At 44.5% G+C, this 25,266-nt stretch overlaps 1 protein-coding gene across 3 annotated transcripts in view; it reads right to left on the bottom strand.

Annotated features, from left to right (window-relative positions):
* Positions 1-6,239: 6,239 nt before the first annotated feature.
* The window catches only part of LOC149351805 (uncharacterized), a 48,736-nt gene continuing 29,709 nt past the window's right edge, over positions 6,240-25,266 (bottom strand). For all 3 annotated transcript variants that reach the window (XM_089581137.1, XM_089581135.1, XM_089581136.1), the window contains exons 12-18: positions 25,016-25,076; positions 23,921-24,031; positions 21,619-21,683; positions 21,456-21,527; positions 14,782-14,884; positions 14,237-14,303; positions 6,240-9,573 (exon numbers count right to left, since the gene is read on the bottom strand). In XM_089581137.1, coding sequence (XP_089437263.1) covers positions 9,446-9,573; positions 14,237-14,303; positions 14,782-14,884; positions 21,456-21,527; positions 21,619-21,683; positions 23,921-24,031; positions 25,016-25,076 — 607 coding nt within the window. In that variant the 3' untranslated portion in view covers positions 6,240-9,445. The remainder of the gene's footprint in view (positions 9,574-14,236; positions 14,304-14,781; positions 14,885-21,455; positions 21,528-21,618; positions 21,684-23,920; positions 24,032-25,015; positions 25,077-25,266) is intronic.

Consider the following 25,266-nt stretch of genomic DNA (forward strand, 5'->3'; position numbering starts at 1 on the left):
AAACTCTATTCATTACAAGCGAATAACGTTTCTGGAATGCTTGCTTTGTGGGTTTTCCGTTCTGCGTACCTTCTCAGGGATGGCACCGCGGCGCGCGCGCCCCCAAAGCGCTGACCACAACTTCCTAGGCATCATGGCCCCTAGCCAACAAATTAGAATCTGGCAGTGGAACTGCAGAGGCTTCCAGTCCAAAAGATGGAACCTGCAGGCATACATTCAAAAAAACATAACCACACCGGACGTAATCACGCTGCAGGAGGCATGCGGCATGGTCAAATTAAATGGCTACGCCGCGTACACCCCGCTAGAAGTGCAAAAAGAGCACAAACCCAAGTCGTTCACGGCCACGCTAGTGCATAGAAATCTAACGGCAACACAACACGCACTCGAAAACACAAGCGAGGACTACGTGATGTTAGAAATAATCCCAAACAGAAAGGGGGACAACAGTCTCTTTATTCTGAATGTATACAACTCACCGAAAAACCGGGGCACAGGGCTGGCGGACCTATTACGTAAAGCCATTAGACTATCTTATAAGAAGGGATTAGTAATCACGGGGGACTTCAACGCCCCGCATCCGGCATGGGGATATCGAACGGCCTCCCCTAAGGGAAACAAACTATGGACAGAAATCCAAAACTTAAGGCTCACGCTACTAAACAAACCGCAAGACCCCACGAGGATAGGCAATAGCGTCAGCGTAGACACGTCCCCAGACTTGACGCTAGGCAAAGACCTCGAGGGTGAACGATGGTCAAACACAGGACACACCTTGGGTAGCGATCACTACATCATAGAGATTGAAACACAAACCAGGCCGATGAAGGGGAAGCTGCGCGAAACGAAGCTGACAGACTGGGACACCCTCCGAAAAGTCCGGGACAGAACCGCTCCGAGGGAGATATCGGATCTAAATCAATGGGTTGAGACACTCAAAAAAGACGTAAACAGTCACACTAGACAGACCCCAACCCCCGAACATGACATCACAGACTCGAGGCTAGCCCACATGCGGGAAGCCCACGAGAGCCTCTTGAAGAGGTGGAAAAAACAGAAACACAATAGAAGGCTAAAGAAGAGAATATCGACACTCGAAAAACAGATAGAAGACTACACAAACGAGCTTCAGCGTCAACACTGGGGACAAATTTGCGATGAAATGAATGGAAAGCTAGGGTGCAAGAACACGTGGCATCTTCTTCGCCACTTACTAGACCCAGGACAAACAAAGTCGGCGGCACAAGGGCAGCTTAAACGATTGATTCACAAATACCAGGGAACAGCCGCGGACCTAATAGAGGAACTGAAGAGCAGGTACCTTAACACAGACAAAGGGGGTTCATCTCCAGCTTACCAAGGAGCAGAGAACACACAGCTAGATGAGGACATCTCGATAGCGGAGGTATGGAGAGCAATGAGTCAACTAAGAACCACGTCGGCAGCGGGGGCAGATGGGGTAACCAACAAAATGCTAAGGAACCTAGATCTAGTCTCGGTCACGGCAGTCACAGATTACCTAAATGAGATATGGAAACGAGGTAGTCTACCTTCACAATGGAAACATGCCAAAGTAATCTTTATTCCAAAACCCGGGAAGAAACTTGAAGTGGGCAACCTCAGGCCGATATCGCTAACGTCCTGCCTGGGGAAGCTGATGGAACATGTCATATTAAACAGACTCCAGGAATACGCAGAGGAAAGGGAGGTATTTCCTGAAACGATGCTAGGCTTCAGGAGCAAGTTGTCCACGCAGGACGTCATGCTCCAGCTCAAAGCAGACATCATAGGCCCGCCCAACAAAGGGGGCGCCAAAACTATACTGGGCCTAGACCTACATAAAGCCTTCGATAACGTCAAACACGAGGTCATACTAACTAATCTGGCGGAGATTACCCCTGGAAAGCGGACCTACGATTACGTAAAGGACTTTCTAACCGGCAGAACCGCAGAAATAAATCTAGGAGATATCCAGTCAGAAACTATTAAGCTGGGAGATAGGAGAACTCCGCAGGGCTCAGTGCTCTCTCCTTTCTTATTCAACCTGGCGTTGAAGAACCTACCGCCGCTATTGAAGACTGTCGAAGGTATAAACCATACGCTATATGCGGATGACATAACAATATGGACGCATACAGGAAACGATGGGGAAATAGAACAAAATCTCCAACACGCGATCGATATTGTCCAGGAATACGCAGAATGGGCAGGACTAAAATGCTCGCCAAGCAAATCCGAACTTCTGGTGATCCGGGGGGCTAGCAAACGCGATACCAACGCAGGAGACATTCACGTACTGGTAAATGAGACTCCGGTAGCCAGAGTTGACAAAATCAGGGTCCTAGGACTTATAATACAGGACAATAGAAAGAACACAGAGACAATAAACAGGCTTAAGTCCACAATTAACATGACAACCACGCTCATAAGGCGAATAGCTAACAAAAGACGGGGAGTCAAAGAGAAAGATCTCTGCCGAATGGTTCAGGCTTTCGTGATAAGCAGAATAGTTTACGCCGTTCCCTACCTCAAGCTAGGGCTGGCGGAACAGAACAAAATAGATGGGATCATAAGGCAGGCATATAAAGCAGCATTGGGGCTGCCCCACTGCACTCCTACGGAAAGACTTCTTAAACTGGGGATCTACAACACCACCACGGAACTATGCGAGGCACATATATTTGCGCAATTAAGGAGGCTTGCGACCTCACCCCCGGGGAGAAAGATCCTGAGCAACCTAGGATTACATGATAAAATTCCGGAAAGAAACGCGCAGGCAAAATTACAGACCAAAGTTAGAAAATTACTCACTATTAAACCACTTCCAAAAAACATGCACCCTGCTTTTCACGAAGGCAGGAGGAGAGCCAGAGCAAAGGCCCTTGAAGCCAAGCTCGAAGGCTCGGAACACACAACCTATGTAGACGCGGCGGAATACGAAGGAGGCGACTCCTTTGTGGTCGTGGCCGTGAACGACTCGGGTGAAACATTAACGGCCGGTTCGGTCAAAACAAAAAACTCAGGGACAGCGGAGGAGGCGGCTATCGCTATGGCAGTGGCCAGCACCAAAGCAGTCACCATAATTAGCGACTCCAAGGTGGCTATCAACAATTTTGCGCGGGGTATGATCTCCCAGGAGGCAGAACGAATATTAAGACATAAAGACTGGGACCAAAGAGAGGTGGAACTAATATGGGTGCCGGCACACTCGGGGAACAGGGGAAACGAGTTGGCTCACAGTATAGCTCGAGGTTATGTCAGCCGAGCAGTGAGCCGGGTCGAGTCCCCAAATTTCACGAGAGATGCATTCATATCATTTCACGAATACACCAATCAGTTTAAACTGGAAAGGAGGATCTATCCGCCACCAGACAAAAAGCTCGACAAAAGCCAGGAGGTAACGTGGCGTCGGCTCCAGACGCGAGCCTTCTTTAGCCCGTCGAGACTAGCACACATGTATCCAACACAATACAACGCTACTTGCAAACAATGCGGCGAGATAGCCGGATATGACCACATTTTATGGAGCTGCAAAAAGGCGCCGCCACCGGCGGACCTACTACCAGTCCCTTCTCTAGAGCGGTGGGAGGCTATACTGGCCAGCTCAGACCCGTTGACGCAAGTCCGGGCCACTGAGTGGGCTCACAAGGTCGCCAAGAGCCATGGGCTCGAAGCCACTTAGTATAATGCCCACTAGGGCTCAGTGCTGACAATAAACGTTTTCCAATCCAAATATGCGCTCACGCATATGCAGCAGCCGATCTGCGCACGCGTGTGGCAGCACATGCGAGAGCAGGCTCGAGCGCGGCGGCCCGGCGCCCTGATCTGTGCATGCCAGGCGCGTGCGCTCGCGCTACTCGCGTTGCACACGCGCCGGAACCGGCACGGCAGCGTGCATCGATTGGAGGATACACGGCTCCCTTGACTTCCACGGGAGAAGTCTGAGCTGACTGCAGTTGCCGCTGCCGTTCACCTGTGCATGAAACTCGCTAATCAAGCGCGACAGCGCGAGCACGAGAGGGAGCTAGCACGAAGCACATGGAGATGGGTGTCTTTTTCCGACGCCTGACGCGGGGTGGCACTGGGCGCGCGGCACGTACATACGCACGCCTGGCAGGTGTCCATTGAGTCACCGCTGAAAAGCAACAGCTACGCAACGACGCAATCGTAATTAAGAACAGCAGTCGGAAGTTCCACAGGTAGGTCCCACACCCCGCAAATTGTTTCCTCCGCATATAGGTTTACTCCCAGAATTACCGATGGCCATTTTTGCAGAAAGTCGACATATGCTTCAATGAGTTTAACAAGACTTCGATGCGCCCTTTTATTTTTTGCATGCAATAACCTTGAGTTTATGGTTTATGGGGATTTAATGTTCCCGAGTGACTCAGGCTATGGGGGACGCTGTACATGATTTCGCCTCCACTGAAATAACCTTGAATATTAGAAAAATACATGATTTGGAAAATGCCTATTGTGCAGTTAACCTTTTTTGTGTGCCAGCAGTATTCGAAATATGCACTTCGGAAATATGCAAAGAAAATTACTATTCGTTTCAAATTTGCTTTGAACCAAAAAATCACTATTTGCACAGACCTAGTATATATGCATGTGGTTCCTCTAATGCAACAGCACTAGAAGCCTCATCAGGAAAAAAATGCACTGTCGGTCACATAATTCCCAGGACTGGAAGTGAATAAATCGTCATTGCGTCTGTGTCACTACCTCCAGACACGTTTGGGGAAACATTGAACCATCAGCTAGATGACCCGAAGAGGTGTCTAGTTGTGTGCAGACAGACACATAGGAGTCTGCAAACAGAACCATGAAAGAATGACACAAAACCTGATGCAAAGGCACCAGCAGCTCCCAAGTCTATCGCACTGCAAACACATTGCAAATAGGTGTCCATGCGGATTTCTTTTCTACATTGTAATAAATTATTTTTAAGGAAACAAATGGTTACACTACTAATTTTCCATTGATCAACATCATGAATTTAAAAAAATTCCCCTCTACTTTCTTCAGTGTCAGTGACTGTTGGCTTTCTTCATGTATGTAGAATGACAGTGCTCCAGGCAATGTGACAAAATGACACCTGTGCTTCTTATTGGCTACCACAGGACACTGTGCATACAACACACCAATACTGTTTCAATTTTGTTCCAGAAATATATATAAAATTTTAAACTTTGGCTCATGTTACTGAAGACAGATTCATAGTAGACATCAGTGTAGTGAACATGAACTGAAAGGAAGAAACGGGACGGGACAAGCGCTTGTCCAGTCCTGTTTCTTCTCTTCAGGCTGCATTCCACCACGCCGTTTGTTCACCATGAATCTTCGCCAACTTGCCCAGCTTTCTTCCGTTTACTGGCACACTCTCATATGCCTACCCTATTGAAGACCCCCTCCCCTTGGTAAAAAAGCAGCAAGTGCAAAAATGAGCAGCGAGCTCCTTACAGATGAAGCAAGCCTGGCTCAAGTGAAGTGCTGCTAATATTAATCAGGTCATCCATTGAGTCTGTTCAATCAACGCTTCCTGCATTATCAATCCATACCAGATCGTCCGCTTTCCAATGGAAGGAGCACGAACGCCTTATTGACCGGCCATTCGCAATGCAGCGTGCTCCGGTGGGTGCCTGCGGGTAGGCTGCGGCACCGCACGGCACAGCCTGGCAGGTGCCTGCTGTATCATCTGCTTTATAATGGGACCAACAAGGTCACCTCACTCACTGGTTATCCACAATGTGGTGTGCTTCGGCTGGAGCCCCGCATTAAGTTACATGGGCTGACAGGACACATGTTGCTTCCCATGGTCTCCACAGCACGGCCCTGCAACACCCTGCGTGACAAGCCTGAGGTGGAGCAAGTAGAAAAGCTAGTGGGCTGGAAACAGTTGGAGAGAGGGCAGGAAAGGGCTTGATTCGCCACTTTCAGCTGATATGACAGGCATCGATAACACAGGAGGTGTTGGTTTGATGCTTCAGCCATGATAAATTTTGGACAAAATGCTCTTTCACATCTACACTGTGCATTTCCAGGTTGCAGGCTAAGCGGAAAGTTGCCTCCCAACCCAGAAAGATCTGGTAGGGGCGAGGTCCCAGCACTTGACGTAACTCCTGGTGGTACCTAATGGATCGCAGCAGAAGTTCATAATGTTTGTACTGCTTAAAAATACTCCAATGTGTTTCCCGATTAGCCAGACGCCAAAAACAAATTGACATTCAACCATACCATAGGGGGTTATACAATGATCTCCCATCTTTATTACAAAATTACATCATGCCTTTGATAAAAATTAAAGCGAACCAAAGAAGGTCACAAAAGAATGAGCTCAACAATGTCACTGGAGTTGCAGCCAGTAGCACTAGACAGACCTGCACTAAAACAAAGTGCCCCAGGCATTGAATAGCAACAAAAATTGAATAATCAAGTAACAATAAGTCTCCTCAACTTGCATCACCTGCACATCTTCATGCCGAAAGTAACACAAGTGATTTCACAAGCCACAAGGACGGCAAGACACTTGTAATCACTGTGGCGTGCCCAATTTGAGTGGCCAAGTTCAAGAACTTTTGAGCCCCCTCATCTGCTATAGATGGCTATGCCTTTACTGTGAATATGCACATAAACAGGCAATGTCATTTTCTCTTGTCACTATAATGTCAACTGCTTGAATACACAGTGGTCGCAATAATATGGCGACCACAATTTGCTATCCTGACAGGAAAATGCAACACAAGCATAAGTCACCTCAGAGGAATAAATCAAGCATGGAATCTCAAGCCTTCATGGATGCCTCCCAATATACAGAACCTGGAAAAAACTTTTACTATAGTCGGATACAACTTAAGTCTGCAGTGAAGCTCCGCCCACATTCAGCTTCCGCGCACAGGATTCCTCCATGACGAAAAAGTAGTCCGCTGCTTAAACGTTTCTTGTTACCTAAACAAGAAGCTTGTCACAAGAAAAAAAATTTATGAGCTTCTGGAATTTTGACACGTGGACTGTTTGATATAGTCAAACATTAAAAGGCTGATTTCATTTACTGTTAAGATTGGCCAGCGGAGTAATACAACTCCGCGGCCCAGTGTTAGCAACTGATGTTTTTTTAAGTTGTATCCTACTATAGTGCTGTTTACTTCCTGTCAATCAACCTAAAAAAAATTCTCTTCTATGCATTGATAGGCATAGCAGTCTGCCATCTGCAACTAGAAACTTGCCCAATGCTAGCACTTCCAACGTAGGGTGAGCAGGACAGTTGAGAACTCTGAAATAACTGGCTGTTGCATTAAACAGATACCAGTGCAACAATGCTTTACTCCCTAAACTGTGTACAAAGTGTGAATGACTCAAGGCGAATTGCAGAGCAATTATTGCAGAGTCGCCGACCGATTTTTCGGACTCGGCGGGACCCGAAAAATGGTCCGAATAATCGAACAGTCCGAAAAATCCGTGAACTTAAAAGGAACTAACTTTTCAGCGAAAAACCGGCTTTCAAAATCGTGAAAATCGCCGCTCCCCATGTTCCGCCTACAAGCGATAATATTAGACTATATCTGAGTCATAACCGTGCTTTCTTCATGCCCGCATCCTATCGCATCATGATACCAGATAGTGCGACGCGGCCGCGGTCATGCCGCGAATGAATGCACTCGCTGCGCGAAGCAAGAACAGTCGGTTTGCATGGGGCAATAACGTTCGCGAAGACCGCGAGGTAACCTATGGGTAACCCGCGGGAAGACGCGAGCGGGAGCGAGTGCCTCCGACTACAGTCCCACCCTCGCCCCCGTCTACCGCGTTTGCTGTCCCGCTGTACCGTTTTCAATGCAATCGCGCGCCCTTTGTAGGCCATCTCGATGGCAATGGAGAGCATCTCATATTTCGACGATAGAGAACAAATAGCCAAACCTATCCAAGCCAGTCCGACTGCGCCGCCGAGCCGATTCCGTTTAAATCCAAGATGGCGCCTTTCGCGGTGGCAGCAAACGGTTTGGTAGTGACAGCGATGCCCGCTCGCGTCTACATTAGGCCGAAATAACAAATTTTCAGTTGAAAAACGATCACTGCAATATTGTTGGCGTCTATTTTAGTCTGAAAATTCGAACATTTAGACTCCGCAAAGTCCGAAATATCAGTTGTGAAAATGTACACGTTCCTATGAGGTGCGCGACGGTTCCTCAGCGAAGTCCGAAATATCACGCTAGTCCGAATTATTGGAGTCCGAAATATCGGTCGGCTACTGTAAATCTGCCACTTGACACCCTGTCAATGAATATATAGTTGCATTTGCATGTGCACATATTAAAGGGACAGTGAGGAGAGCTCTATTAACATTTTTTTTATAGCAAAATCCGATAGTTCGGCATTTCATGGCTTTGTTGCCACTTGGCCGGCAGCAAAAGATGCATTTATTTCTGAGAAATTTGGATTCGAAGTTGAAAAAGTTTTTCCCACCGCTCAGACTCAAACTTGGGATTCTCCTATGATGACACAGGACTAAGTGACGTGAAACATAATGTGCACATGACGTAATGCAGACTCTGTGATTTCTGACCGCCAGCACAGCGGCCTAGCAGCAGCCGAAATGAAAGCTACCGCCGGCCGCACGTTGAAGGCATCTATCGGCTATTGTGGCCGTCGCTATCGTCGCTTCGCTTACGTTTGCACCGGCGTTTTGCCAGCGTAACGATGGATCCTGTTCTCGAAGTCGTCAACGAAGTTCTCGCAAATAGACACCTTTAGCATACCATGTACCTTGTTACCGTTAGCGGAATACCGGGAGCCCGCCTATAGCCAGTGAGCAGGCGCTGATTGGCCCTGATGCTGCAGGCGCGCGCGTAGCTGCCGGGTACGTGGCGCCATCTGGCGACGTCAAGGAGATTTACGCATGCATTGGCTGCGCCTCAGTAATTCGTTGCTTCTCGTGTTTTAGTGTTGGTTCTAGCAACACTGTTTTGTCCTATGACGTCATCACGCTTGTACTTGCGAGTTTGGCCTGTGGCAGCGATACCTGTATTTTGGTTCTTGCTCTTTTCTACGTTACAAGAGCTTTGTTGTCAGTATGAGTGGCGTTTTTGTAATCAGGAGCTGGTATTCTGTCGATACAAGCTAACTTCAATTTCTCCTCAGTGTCCCTTTAAAGACTCATTTAGACAACAGCACCCTGCAATGCACACAAAAGATGCCAGCACACTATGCAAAAAGCATATATCAATTCTGACAGAATTTCGTGCAGCTGGAGAACATTTTCCACTGTATTCTGAACATGTCTGGGATAATAATAATATAACAATAATATGTCAGCTGCTTACAAAATTCATATGGAACTGTTCATCTTATATTTCTTTGAAAGGCAAGACACATGCACAGTACGTTGCCTGAAATGTTCCAATTACGCAGAAAATAAATCAGTCACGTTAGCTAGTGCAAGCCAGCACATTTACAGCTCCCTGGCTTGATTCTTCCTTGTTTCTTCTATGTACTTGTCAACTTGCTTTTCCAGGTGTGTCAGTGCACCAGGATTGTCGAGTATAACCTTGTGAAATGCTCGAATATCAAATTTTACACCTGAAACAAATGGAAAAATTGTACACGAGCAGTCAAGACGCTACAGTATAATTTCACAGTTTGCCTACATAGTTACAAGCACGTAAGGTACTGATTTATTTTTTAAAATCAACACACCAGGAGAATACCAGCTAGTGAAAACTCAGGGCAAAAAATGTTCACAAACTGCCAAAAATGGAAAGTTGTAATGCAGTGGTGAAAAGCAGATGTGTAACTTGGGGGCCTACAGAAACTTGGCACATTTAGGAACAGGTTTTACGGTGTGAAATGACCACGTGCACAAATATCTAAACCTTCGGAGAATCAGTAAAGTCTATGTTGATGTTATTACCACATACTGCCGCATAAAAGTCGATCTCACACAACTTGCCTCCCTCGCTGGCCAAAAAACAAAACAGGCAGCACCAAATAAGTCAACCCCCATTTCCCCCTGTCATTAGAGACCCAGCTGGCCAAGAAAGGAGGCATGCTTCAGCATGACCTTCGGTATAGAGGTCTTCACGAAGTCATGCCTGCTCTGCTTCCTTTCACTAACATCCCCGCAGTACTTTGGCAACTTGCTTACTACGGGGTACTCACATTGCTATATTTGCATAGGTTAGGACAGCTCAAAAGCAATGGAGGTGTAACAATGCAATTGCAAGACCAACAGTTTGAAGCTAATGGAGACCAAAGATGATAAAACAGTAAATCTTCCACACTTAGTATGTCCTCTGTCGGTATTTATTAGCAGGTATTCATTAGCTTGACGAGTAGCAAACTGAACTGCCAATGATCCGGTGGTTCCAGATTCCAGCGTGATGCATATTTCGGAAGTTACTATCCCGAAGTTTGCTCTCAAGAGACCTACGACTCATCTAAGGAAGTGAACACCAGTGCGAGCTGGTAAGTGGCTATGATAATGTGCAGCACGAAATATCGCAGGCACTTATATCGTATTAATCGTACATATACTATCGTAGGCACTTTTATACTGCAAGCAGTGGATTTGCATAGGGACTGTACTGCACAGAATTTGAATAGGATGAAAAAAGAACACCTATTCAGATGGTGTTCTAAACATGTGTGAAGATTGTATGAAAGGTGTAAGCTGCTTCCACTGAATCCAAGTGTGTTCCTAACAAAGGTTCACTACAAGCTTTAATAAGGTACAGTTAATGCTTGTTACACAGGTGAGTTCATGACAGTGCCACATTATCTGGCAAAGGCTAGCTTTGCTACTTGGCCGTACATAATAATTAGGATATGTGGAACTTGTGAACAACCTCTAAACTTACAATCTGCAAAGCTGTGAAGAAGCTAGTGCTCTTAAATGAAAAATACTCAATATTCACGAAGGTTATAAGCTACACCCAGGCTTTCACAGGCCTTGTATAGGAGAGCTCTGGAATATGACCACCTAAGTAGATGAGAATTTTCGAATTATGCTTCCACTGAAATGTGACCACCAAAGCCACAAACAAATCTGTGAACTTAAATGTGCTTAGATGCACAAATGCAGTCAGTTACTGAACCACCATAACAGGCATTCATAGGTTCCACCATGGCTTTGTAAAAAAGTGAAAAACAGCCAGAAAAATTATCCTGTCTTATACAATACTCTGATTAAGACATGAAATCAAAACACACTAGCCATAACAGAACAAAGCCTCATAGCTGTTAACAATTAGTTATATGTTTGTTATTCTTTCTTGCACGCTCCATGTCGCAATGTTAGGCACTTCATTTCAGTCTCCAGTTTTCACAGCAAGGCTGTGAGGGGAGTCTCGGGGGGGTCTCAGGCCCCCCATCAGTACTGACAAGGGGTCTAGAGCCCCCTTGCTAGAAGGTAGAGACAGCATAAATCCAAAGCACCCAACCATTTTTTACTCCGTCAGGGGTGGAAGCAGGCTCCAGCTTTTTGGAGCAGGCACGGGAGCAGCAAAAGTCCAATTTCGGAGCAGCTTTGGAGCAGCAAAAGTCCCATTTTGGAGCAGGTTTGCAGCAATTTGCAGGATATTTCGGAGCAGACTGGCGACATTTAAATGCGAGTGAGAGCAATTTTGTTTGCAACTAGTCCTGAATCTGCATAAATATTGATCACATCCCACAGGCCAGAATTAATTGCAATTGTTCTAAAGATATTTGCTAGAGTTCATAAAAAATAGACATGTGGCAGCTACTACAAACAGTAGTTGAAGTACATTAGCTATTACTAATTTCAGTTCATAAAAAAAAAAAGCAACAACATAATGGGGACAGTTTGTCAAAACCGCCAAAAGAATGCAGCAGAATCTCGAATATACTTTGTCAGGACCGGAAAAAAAAAGAATCAATGCTCACCAACCGGTGGATTTTAAAATTCGGAAAATTGCCGCAGGCAAACCAACAAGGAGGGGGCTAACTTACCCTATTTACTCGCATAATTTGCGCCCTCACGTAAATGCGCACCCAGAATTTGTTACCCAAGCATGTATGAAAAAAAAAAAATGTACCAGAGTGCACGCAAGGCAGGCTGTGGAAGATCGGCGTGAACGCGTTGCGGTGTACGGCTATGAAAGGTGCGAGCAGCGAGGGGACGCCAGCCACGCCGTTGTGAAGATTAACTGTCCAGGCCAAGCCAAAGCAATGTCAACTGGGTGCGAGGTGCGAGCACAACGGGTAGTAAGCCCGGTGCCCATTCCCTGGCAGCTCCACGTGTAAGAAGTTCGTAATTCGTTTCTTAAATTAGGTCTGGTAAACAAAATTATATTTGCACACCGTTTACCCGGCCCACTCACGCTGGCGGTTGCTTTCCAGGACAAGGTGCCCGAATTCCTAAACAACCGAGCCGCTAGCGGTTCGGTTAGCCGCTAGTCAGCCGGGCCCATCACGAGGACGCTGTTTTAGCGCCGTTTATCTCCACTGGCTCCTGACTCTGCGATTGTATCGTTGCGCGTTCATTGCTTAGAGCTGCGCACGCGGCGTCACACCATCCCACGGGGATGGGGGTTGCGTTGACAGCGAGGGGTGCAAGTGAGGGGTCGACGTATGCGCGAAAATGTAGGGCATATATGCGCGTTATCACCTCTATGGAGTTTTTTTAGGATGTGTTTCGCGAAATCTCCGCATCTCTTTTTGGAGCGCTAAATTACCGAAAAAAATGCAAATTACGCGAGTGAGCCTGGTATCTCGTCCACACAATAATTAAAGCTTGCTATGTGAGGTAAGTTCACAATACCGGCCGCGCTCAAGTTATATTACGAGATAATAGTTAACAGTACTTTTACTCATGCTTGTACAAGCCTTTCGTGACAGCCACACCGACCATCACGAGCGAACCCAACTGTCGCTGCGAATGCAGTTGCGTCCGTTTCGTCGCGAGCGCCCAGTGTTGCCCAGCCGACAATAACACTCGGCTAAATTTGGTTCTGTATGCTTGCAATGGCCGTAAATTGCCGTTTAGGCGCAGCTTGGCGCAATTGGCGCAGCACTTCCACCCCTGTATTCTTCTCGTCAGCGATGGTCGGAACATTTCTTCTCTATCATTTCAAAAATTTCACCGATTTTTTGTAAGAATCATTAACATGTTTTCTAAAACCCAAGATGGATAAAAATAAAAAGTCGGCAGCACTTCACAAAGGCTGGAAGAAAAAGGAAAACCTGTGTCCTCCCACCAAGAGTCAGTCCAGAGCTGGCCACTAAGCTCCAAGGCTACACAACAACAACCAGCACACTGATAAACCGAACAAACAACAGCCGTTAAAAATGATTTCTCCTCTCTGCACAAAATGATGTGGTAAACAGGCTGTCAGCCGCTTTTTCTCTCCTCTTTATTTCCCTCTCCACCTGTTCTCAAATCACTGGAGACCTCCCTTCGATGGAGCCAGACTTTCAGCACTGTAGCGGGGCCCATGTTCGCACTTTGTTCCCTCAAGGGACTTGAGAAAAGCTCCCTGATCAGCTGAACCAGCTGAAGTGGTTGTGGTACTCAGATGCAATGAAAACTGCAGGGGTGCAGTCACACAGTCTGGCCGGTGGGTATGGAAAGCCTGAACATCACTGTAGTTGTGTAAACTGCTTTTTCAAACTAAAGCCACAACACACAAAAACAAAAGACATGTCCTCATAACATCACTACCACAGTAAAATATGCCTAGAGACACATTTCTGTCCACCAGCAAAAAAGAATGAATTTTGTGGTTGCTGCTTCTGAGTGTAGCTGCTAGCCAATTGCTGCAATGTCAAAAGCTGGTTTGACAACACAAGGGATTGTTCCAGAAGTGGCACACCTCAGAGACTGTCGATTACTGCAGTCCCATCTGCAGTGTTGGAAGTCATACACCAAGAAATAAAGTCGCTGAATCAAGTGCATTTTCACACCAAGGCACGTGTCGCCACCTTGACAGCTAGCCCAACGACACTTTGCATTCCAAGTGCGTAACATAACCGCTTCTCTGAAGGAATTGAAGTTCGAATATCAGCTCGGATCATGATGAACAAGTGTAACTGCCATACAGGACTTTACTGGGCAAAGACGAAAGCCTTGGCCAAGGCCTCTGAGAATCCCAGTGCAACACAGATGGCACAGTGCTCCTGGCAGTGCCACCGACACCAAATATGACAGCCATTTGTTAGTACATCTAAAGCTCTTCCACTATCAAGTGAAGAAGCGCCCATAGGAAAACTATGAAAACTTGCTCACCTAGAATGTCCTCAGCTTTCTTGCGCAACTGTTTGATTTTCAGTTCACCAACCTTGTAAGCACAAGCCTGTAGGAAAATACAGTTTAGCCATAAGAGAAGTGAAAGCTATTAAGAGCAGAAATATCAGTTTCTCGATGCCATTAACTCACAATTTTATGAGTATGTTACCAAGAAAGTGTGGAAAAATATAAAGAAACTTAAATAAAATTTCTGCCACTTTTGCTTTGTGCAGCATCAAGGCATAAGTGCTCTGCGCAATCAAATAGAAAATGCACAACCACTGGGAAGGCTTCGAATACTTCCCAACCCAGATGGCTAGAAGTAAACACAATCATGACAATAGATTAGCAGCAGTATATAAAAAACGCAGGTAAGTAAGCAGCTTTCATATATGCCCACTGCTATTAATAACCCCAATTTAGCAAACGCACGCAAAGGCAACATGCAAAATCTGCTAACAAGCCGTTAGTCTCACTTTACACACACGGTACTGTGGCAAGGAATTAACTTAGGCAAGAAAGGTTCTAGAACTATCTGTACTTGCCTGTCCAGGCCAGGTAATGTAGCGGTCAATCTCACTTTCCACTTCACCTAGACTAGATGAAGTGTGCTCAAGTAAATACTGCACTGCCTTTTCCCTGGACCAACTGAAAATTAGGAAAGAGAAAAAAGCAAAATGTGAAACTAGAGCACCTAATAGTGAGAGGCCAACTGCTACCCCATAGCAGCATGCTGTTCTCAAAGCAACACAAACATAGCTTCATCAGCTGCAAGTCAAGCATCATCTTCAGAATTAACTGCACGGACCACTCAAAATTTCTGCTGAAAGAAGCTACTTTGGAATAATGAGCCAAACTATAGCACAGGCATTCCCCCAGCTGAAACCAAGCACTTGCTTCATCTAAAAATTTTTTTTTTTTCCCCTCTGCTTGGACTGAAGTCCTAAGGTCTGCAGCAATGTATAAATAAAAGTAAAAATAGAAAGTGGGCCCCCATGAACCGGACTTTTAAGCTCAAGGACTAGATTTCTCTTAAATATTTGTTTGAGCAAGCAGTACTTAAGAGCCAGGTAAACATTAGCCTATAAGCTAAAGAGCACTAACTAGGGAATAAGTTCGTATAGCATATATATGTAAACGTGTGTAAGGGCCGTACACTTTTTTCCAGATTTGAGGGCCAATTTTCGGAGTGCGGCCCATGCATGCAATGTGCATACATCATCGCCACTCGCTGAGTTTTCTGACTTCCGAGCTGGTGCTGTACTCCGATGCATGCTGATTTTGGTTGCAACCTCGTCAAATGCACCTCTCGTTCATGTCAAATTTCCTTCCTGCCACACACTTACCATGCTCAAGCGCAAACTCAATATATCTTTCAACTTAAAGCCAGCGACGTAGCTATTAAGGTACTTGCTAAGATTACTATGCTCGGCGGCAGTTCATGAAAAAAAAAAATTCAGAAGGCACTTAAGACTCCTTACATGCTGTGAAGGCGAAAGCATTAGTGTGTCATCATGAGCATTCGACCTCGACGCAGGTTGCACACTGAGAAATGAAACGAAGGTGTGCCTCCGAACACTGATTCCACAAAGGTCCGAGTGAAACACTCGGACAGTCAGTTCGAATACCTGCTGGGAGCTAGCCTCCAACCTGACTAAGAAACATATGCTATGTGGAACGAGAAATCATATGACACCACCTGTAACCGTGTATGATGAATGGCTGTGACACAATTTTAACACGAAAATTAGTTTCTGAGGACAGGAAATGGCGCAGTAACTGTCTCACATCTCGGTGGGCACCTCAACCCCCCCCTTATGGGAATAGATAAAGTCTGGGAGCATACAACTGAACTTGCATATGTCGTCGGTTCGAATCTCTGTCGCAATCCAGCCTCCAACTTGACTAATGTAAGCCATATGCAAAGAGAAATCGTACGACACCAACCGGAACCCTGTACGACAAACGGTTGCTCACAGTTTAGGTAACAATGTAGCTAGGAAAACTGGTGCCACATTGAGGTCAGCCAGTGGGAGTTATATAAGACAAACGAAATATATGACTGTCTGAAATTGCGATGCATCCTACAGCCGCTTGATGATGTCACTATTTTTTTTGCCATCACTGAGATTTTCTGTACCACCCACAAGAACATACACACACTAGCACACTAACGTACACATGCTGCCGGCTTTTCCTGTAATGGGGCTAGTAAGGCTTTCGCCTTAAAAAGCAAACCGCACACGAAAGCCCCAACACACATGCAGTTGACAACCATAAAAAGCTGGAGCTGGTGATACTGATGCCGATGTGGATAGCAGGAGTTCTCTATCAAAGAAGATGATGATGCTGCTCCTGCTGATGACGATGACCCGCGATGACTCATGTGCCACCCATGAATGGCACTTGGAAGCTCTTGCGCATGCATTTCGAAGGCTATTCCCATGTGGGTCAAGGAGAGGTGGGGTGCGGCCCTTACAAGGATCTTTTCTTTTTTTTCTTATGGGAAAACAGGGTGCAGCGCTTACAAGAATTTATAAGGTATATGTCTTAAGGTGCACATACAAGTTGGTTCTCAATTCACCTGATTATTCAATCAAAACGGTAAAGCCTAATCCAAGGCCCCTCCTAGATTTGACAGCTGCAAGCATTTTTCCCTTTGGCTTCCTTAAGCTGACCGGCAGATAAATATTACCAGCTCCACCGTCCTCCTATAGGACAGTGGGCATCAACGTTAGCACTCTGGACTCTGTGCCATGTGTAGCTAGCCTGCATGCGTGATTCGGTGTACTGAGGCCATATCAAGTGAATATTACAAAGCAAGCGGCCATTAGAAATTTATAAGACTGGTTAGTCATAAAAAATTACCGTTTACTACAACTCAATAATTTATAAATATGCCCCAATGTTGTTCATCAAGAATAAAATTATTTTCATTCATCGTTTTCTACAGCAAAAGTACAAGGACAAGAAAAGGTGGGGACAATACAGGAGCTGTCTTTCAATTGAAAGCTTACTGAAAAAAACAGGACAATTCTGCCTAGAAAACAACAGAGAAACACCAAACACCAAGCAAACAGGCATAAATCGCAACTGACAGCAAGCACAGGCTAGTATTTTGACGAAGATGATGTGGTACTCAGTGCAAGTACAGAGCGACGACAACTTTTATGCACTTTTCAGGTGTAGACATGGGGTGTTTCGGATTTTCATGTATGCCTATATTATTTTCTGAACTAAGCCAGCAGTAGCACTAGCAACAAAAACTAACAAAGAATTTAACAGCGAGAGGATAATTGCAAATAGAACATATATGGCAATATGAATGAAGTGACCTTAACAGTGAGGGTCTACCGTAATATCCAGAGTCATTGCACCCCCCTCCTCCACCCCCAACCTGAAATTCATAGAAAAAGTGGGGTGGGCCATGTCTCAGGGACCAAACAAAAAAAATGAGAGAAGTTAGAAAATATCATTTTTTTTGTTTGCATCTGCATGGCTTGACAAGAGATGCACTCAACTTTAATCACGGGATGCAGATAAGGAAGAGAGTTATAAGCAAACAGAATTGGTGAGCGTGTCGTCGTCGGGTGTGGCAGCGTGGCATGCGTGTGATGCGTACACAGTAGTAGCCTACTGGGTGTCTGGGCGGTGTGGATGACACACTGCTCGACGTAAACAGAGCGTGACGAACCGCGAACGGCTGTCGTGGAAGAACTGGAAGAAAACGTTTGTTTGGCGTCTGAGAAGACCATCAGTATTCACTGGTCATCCTCGTCAAAACCATCAAAGGAAGCATCACCTTCTGAATAAAAAAAAAATGGTGAGGGTTTCGTTCTCCAACCCCTTTAGGTGTTCCGGCTCCAGCGCTGAAGCTGTAGCTTCATTTACGAACGCCAGTTGCTCGTTCAACTCACCATCTTTTGAGCCATCGAGGGCAGTAGAGAAACCACACCACTTGAAAGACCAATGGACAACATCTTTGGAAACTGCAGCCCAAGCTTCTGCCACAAAGTTGATCATGCCTTGCCTGGAGGAATTCCCCTTAGGTTCCCTTTAGGATGCGTCACAGAACAGCTTCTTTCTGTCTTCTCTTCGAACTTTTTTTCTTTTTTTTTTGTGGTCGTGACGTTTAGGAGGGTATCTTTTGCAAATTCCAAGGCCCATGGTTTACATTTTCTAGGGGTGGGCGATGACTCGGTTTTGACATAATTGATATTTTGCATAAAGGGTGGCTGGGCGATGACTCGGGATATTAAGGTAGTTTTTTTTTCACCATATCTTTTTTGGTCTCTCTTTTCTGCAGCAAATGCTATTTGCTTTTTTTTTTCTCTAATGCTCTGAAGGTGCCCAGCTGGGCAGCTGTGCACCTCTCTTATCTCGCTCGTTCCCCCCTGTAGCCGTTATTACCCCTACGAGTAGATGTACCATGCGCCCCTTCGTCTGCCACAGGCAGTGCCCATGCGGTGCCAATATCTGAACATCCCTACACTGCGACAACGCGGAATGCGACACCCTGTCAGCTAAAAATTCCCTGAATTGATGAGCGGGTCTACTGCATGTCTACATGCCTTTATGCCACAGGTGGCAATGCGCAGCACATGCCGGGGGCAGGATGCCAAGATCTGGCACGTCTTTGCCACACACAGGCAGGAGCAAAGGTGCTCTGCCTTTCCGACATCGGCCAGAAAATTTCTCCGCACGGAAGCGCACCCCCGCAAGGTAGCTTCTTTGCACAGAAGCTACCTTGTCAGGGTGCAGTTTTTTGTGTGGAAGTGTTTTATATATTTTTCCTTTGCTCTACAGTGCCGCGCAGACACTCCATTAGTGCCATTGCAAAGGGTCACGTTTGCGGTTGCTGCAAAAGTTCATCTTAACCGAATTACACGCAAAACACTTAGTCTTAAAAGGATTTTTTTTTTTTACACTGAATCCTATGGGGAACCAAGTGAATGGACTTGCAGTGTTCATCTTAATCAGAGAATTGATCTTAACCAAGTTCGTCTTAGCAGGAGTCGACTGTGTTGGCAAAACGGACCAGTGTGTCAATGTTTGCTTGCAAGAACAATTTGGTAATTTTTCTCTGAAAATTTTCAACTTTAGAGAACATTTGAAAGCCCACATAACTCAATATTACTATGCATTATCACACTTGTGCTAGTACACATCATTTTGCCAATACTTTAGTGGAATATAACACTCGAATTAATATCCCATGAACAGACTTTTCAGTTACACAAACTTTTGTGAAATCCTCAGCCGAAACCCTATTGTATCTAACAAAAATGTGAGAACATTTTGATAAACACGAACAAACTGCTTTTGAGTCAGGAAGCATAGTTTCAGCAGACTTGCAGCAATTTTTATCAGCCAAACTTTGGCCATGGTAATTTTGAAGCTCTGCAGCTTGCAAAACTTTGCAGTGTCATACTTTTGCTTGTAGCACTTGGGAATTCCATACAGGTTTCATTTTGCCATGGCTGCACAGCTGGCTTCTGCTTGAATGGTATCCTAACCTACTGACCAGTGTGCTTGCCTCACTTTCAGGAAGAACTAGAGGAAGAATCTGTTTTGGAAGAAAATGCAGTGACAATTCCACAGAGGGGCACTGTCGTGTCTACGGAAGTGGGAAAGTCTTTGCTGCCATTTGCATCAGAAAAGGTGTACAAAATCATGCCCGAGCTCGCCTTTATAAAGCTGGCAATGAGGCACACTAAACTTACTGCATTTTACCAAAAATGCAAAATTCGTAATACAGTTTTCTGCACTGAGAAATGAATGTGCTCAGAAGAACCACCTGAATGCTTGAAATTAAGTTCAGCTCATCAAAATGAGTGGCTAATACTCATTTAAATTCAGCGAACTTTCACTTAGGAGGGACACTCAGGACAACTCCATCCAATTACTGTTCTGAGTAAAATTTGGTTCCCTGCTCCTTCTGGCTATGCTGTTGTTTGTCCAGGAGAGAAAGATGCATTTATCACTGAGAAAATTGAACTTACACTCTTCCCGTTAGCCGATTCGAATTTGTGACGTCTTAACAGAAAAGGACAGCTTGCTGTTGTTTTGAAGTGCATGGCGGTGTAGCATAGCCTCTGTGATTCATGCCAAAAAACTGGTGTCAACGCACGCATTTTACTTGCAATATCAGCCAGTGATGGCAACGCCTGTACTTAATTTGCTGGTCTCATCTAGCTAATAAAAGCTCCGTTTTCAGTGAGAGTGGGCTCTTTGTGATGAAAACGCGGTAGCCTATCAATACAGGCCAACATTTGTCCTCAGTGTCCCTTTAAGTAAACATTTCCTTAACGTGACTTGAAGTTCTTTCAAGGTGTATTTCAGAGTCATCTCATTTTCATGAGGTACAGTCAGCGCCAAAAAAGTAAACTGAGAAGAAAAAGGCAAAACGAGAAGGTATTAGTTGAGCAAAACTGAATATTGGAGCACATTATTTTCACTTCGACAATGCAAAGACTGCTACATAGAAATGTTCATGGAGCCTGCTTGTTTTTCTCCCTCAGCAGCCGATATTTTGTATTCATGTGTACTACACATTACAGTTCTATTGCTGGCATTTCATTTGATGCTGACGGTAGATGGATCAATGCACCTCAGACACAGTGGAAGCTTTACAAACTGAGATTGTGCTATCCCTCTTACTGATACATCAACAAAAGATGAGCAGTATTTTCTTGAAGGTTTATAATCGCATGTGCCTGCATACAATTGGCATGTACTTGTTAACACTCCTCTTTTTTGACTGTTTGCTTGTGTTTGCACTCTGTTGTTTTCTGTTTAATCATTCATTATATTCGTTAAACCTTCAGTTAAAAGAAAGCACACGTGTCATATTAGCATTTTCTTGGCCTATACCTATTGTGCCAAAAAAATCATGAGTGCAGTCTAACTTGATCAGCTCTCTGTTCTTCCAAATGTTTTTTAGCCAATTCGTCTTAACTTTGACTAACAATTATCCCATTGCTTGAAAGACCCTAAAAAGTTTGTACATTACGAATGAAAAGATTAGGGTGCAAAGTACGTCACCGTAATCATGTCAGCGAAAAATTTGCAGATTCCACAAGCTGAAACAAAAGTCCCTAGTTGCTGGTGGTCCCTAGTTGCTGCAAGAACCATGTTGTATACTGCAGTTCAACCTCCACCCCCAAATAAAATGAAAAGGTTACACTACACAGAAACAAAAAGGTCTGGAAGTACTCACCCAAGAGCATGCATTCCTGTGTCAACCACAAGACGACATGCACGAAGCATTTCCTGGGTCAAGTGTCCAAACCTGTGAGAAAGTAAGCAAAGACGTGGCATTAGCAATATGCCGTAATAGTGACAGTGCAGGTCATCAGGTGTAAAGGTGTAATACTACTCACTTTTCATGGAGAGTCTTGTAGACACCTAGCTCATAGCCAAGGTACTCACTGTAAAGACCCCAGCCCTGCAAGCAACAATTTTTATTTTTCAAATTTTTTATTTTCTACCTCCAACCGGCAAGCTATCTTGAATTATAGAAAAGGTAATGAATGCCACCCAACTGCAAGAAATTCTAGATATAAAAGGTAGAATGCATGATTGAAACCAAACTTTCAACCAGAATGGCATTAATGCAGTGCTGTTGAAGGCAGTGCTTGGGTAAGTGAAGGAAATTTTTACTTGCAGTTACTCAGTCAAATAACTCAGGTCATTTAATAAAACTGAGATGATCAAATACAAGCAGTGGTAGCACAGAGCGTATATTTTTCAAGTAGCAGCGCTCACAAGAGTAAAAATATGCTTTGAAGCAAGCCTCTTCAGCCATTCTTTTCAGTAACTATGACCCAATAACATTTATGGTTCCACAGATCGGGGGTAAACCGAATACCTGCCTTGAAGCAACCCCAAGAGCAAGTAAAACATTGTTTTAAAGCAGGCTGGGAGCAGCACAAACAAAAGCTTGGAGAAATGTGGCCACTGCTCAAGGCCCTTAAAAACCATTTAGGTGTAATTGCAATGCACATGACAAACAGTGAATCTAGCAAGTCAACTCCTGAATACTGGCAAAATATTTTAGCAGCTAGGAACTTCCTACAGTTATGTGCTCCCTGTCAAGACAACCGACCAGCTGCTACACCCTCACAAGTGGCTCTCCATAAGATATTGCTGACAGTGCAACAGCAGGCTCTGAATTGGCTTAGATTCTGGCGTGTAACAGCAGAGACTTTGGTCCACTACATATATTTTAAACATACAACATTTCATGGGATACCTGCTTGCAGTTTTACCAAAGTATGAGATGCCACATTTTAGGTGGATGAGCAATGCCACCTTCCAGTGAGCAGAGCTGATAATCATTGGAAGTGTCCTCGTTTAGACAAGTTTGCAAACAATGGCAAGTGACAGTGCGGCCACAGAGCAAACATTCTTTCACTAGCAGTTCGGACGCCCTTCAGGAAACTTTCAATGGTTGCAACCAGCCAAACTGTTTGACTGATGTAAACGTTGCGCTACTTTATGCTCCAAGTGCTCTGCAATTTAGTTTGTATGCCACGCTCGATGTACTCTGCATCACAGTGCATACAACTCCACTGCCTTCTAGTGAGTCCACTGAAAGTTTGCTGTGATCCATTGCTCCAGGAGCAAAGGCCAGCTAAATGAATGCTCACTGAACCATAAAAAAAGTAATAGTTCACATGACACTGTAAAGCACTGCAGCAAAAGTGCATGCCCAAAATTGATTATGCCATGGAAATGCAAAATACTTACGGAACCGGACGTCCTGCAAAGCGGGCGGAAAGTTCTCAATATACATACATACTGTATACACAAATTCTGCACAGATCCTTAGAAATTTGAATTAATGCTGCTGCCAATATATCACAGTGACATTACCAACATCACCATGTATCGGGTGGAACTTTTCAGTACAGAACAACATTGAAGAATCACTTCTGCATCATTGTCATTAGTGCGGCTAGCGGACCCAGACTTTTTTCCTGCTACACTCCTAATTTGGCCATTTCGCCGATATTATGTCAGCTATTCAACTATCATGTCCATTAAGCAAGGGTAAAGAGTTACCCACAGATGTTGCATGCTATTTAAAGGCTCCCAGTTCACTTTTGGACTTCTTACACCATCAGTTACATACTAGTCTAAGTATTCAACTTTAAGTTCTGAACTATCTAGTTTATTTGCCACAAGGCAGTGAATGTCGTGAAAAGTATAAAGAAAGAGCATGGTGCGCAACTTTTCTTAGCACAACAGACTCCTTCCAAGCCAAGTCCTTCTGCAAAATGGGTGGGTTTCACAATACTTTTCTATATCTTCAGCTACCTTGTTTTATATACTAGTAGTAATGTAGCAGTGAGTCTGAAGACAAGCAGATATTATTTTGAATCAAATATTACTTCCCATTTTTGGGTCCCATTTTTTATGTCCCATCATTAATGTGTTTTCCAGGGTAATAAAAAGTTTTACCCTCGCAATTTTTCAAAAATGAATCAATGAGGATCTACTTTGCTATTACTATTATTAAGAGAAGTTCTATATTTAACAAAGGCAGAAAGATCAGCCTGAGACACTATGTTAAATATTGCACTGTGCGTTCTGCTTACAATGCAGCATGCTCGAGTAAGCCAAACACACTCTGAGCAAGGAAGCCTAATCAGGAAGGTGGGACTAGAATTTGTAACCTACCTCAACATATGCAGTGTGGAGAGGAAAGTGGACAGGTCCATCATTGTAGCGCCTATCTTCAATATGACTCCGGAAGGATGGCATGCCAGGCAGCTCCATAGCATAAGAACCCTACAGATATGTTCAAAGCACAAAATTAAAGTCACCAGAACAAAGAAAGTAGTAAAACCAGTAAAGCACACACAAGCAACATTGTGCTGTTGCAGCAAGATGCAAGCATAGCAATTCTCATGCAGCCACTGCATTTCTTCTTTTTGCAGCGAGTGATGAGCTCGACTGCTTATATATGCAGTCTTAGAAAGGTAAATGGAAACTGCTTACATTACAAGGGTATAATGGAATTTAGCTTGCACGTACCAATCTCTGTCACTCTTTTACATTGATTTTGTTAATGTGTGAGGATCCCTTGGAACATGATGATTAGCTTTAAAAAGTGGCACAGGGCCCCCTCCACATTTCACTGATTTACTAACCTTACTTCACATGCTAGCATGTAGCACAAGCTATGAAACAGCCATCACAAGAGCAGATGGAAGAGACATAAGCAAGCTGCGCACACAAAACAGGGGGTTTATATTATGCAGGGCATTTTTGTGACAAGACAAAGTAGCTAAGAATGGTTGCATACAGTCAGTGTAGTCACCATTGACATGTCTGCCACCAACATGCGGTGCCATCCCTTCTTTGTTCAATTAGAGCTGATGTCATTTTGAATGCAATAACAAGCATGTGAAGTTGGTCTCTTCGAAGAGGTCAGTAATAGCCTTTAGATGTGCACAAAAGAGTGCCTGAAGCTGAAAACAACTATTATCAAGCAGATCAGTGTTTTTCCTACATGCAAAATCCTCATCTGCACAGCCTACACATTAATACAGCACAGTTTAAGGAGAAAGTAACCAACACCTTTATTACTAATTTGATATTGAGCAGGAGGCAATGTGATGACTGCATCATAGTTAGCTCCATAAGGGAATTTTTTTTTTTCCTAGCCTACAATTTTGCGTAGTAACATTGAGCAAGAAGACAAAGCAGTTGCAATTTTTACTGTACAGAGAACTGTGCAGGCAATATAATGCTGTACACAGAGCCACTTACCTGCAAATGGTGACCAGGATTGCCTTCATGCAATGCCAAAGTAGGCATAAGGTACTTTGGCCTGTGGCAAAAAAAGGTCAAAATTAACAATGCCAGCTGCAAGCACTACATGAATCTTTCATAAATCATCAACCTTTTCATTTCAAAGCAGCACAATAATGGAAAGTAAAAAAAAAAAGGCACCATGTTTCAGCATTTTTCTTGAGGAATGTGTTGGTAAAAACAGACTATTGCCTGATATCATCTATGCC

This window comes from Amblyomma mixtum, chromosome 3 (assembly GCF_055824585.1).
Source record: "Amblyomma mixtum isolate Tamu chromosome 3, ASM5582458v1, whole genome shotgun sequence".
Classification (NCBI taxonomy): Eukaryota; Metazoa; Arthropoda; class Arachnida; order Ixodida; family Ixodidae; genus Amblyomma; species Amblyomma mixtum.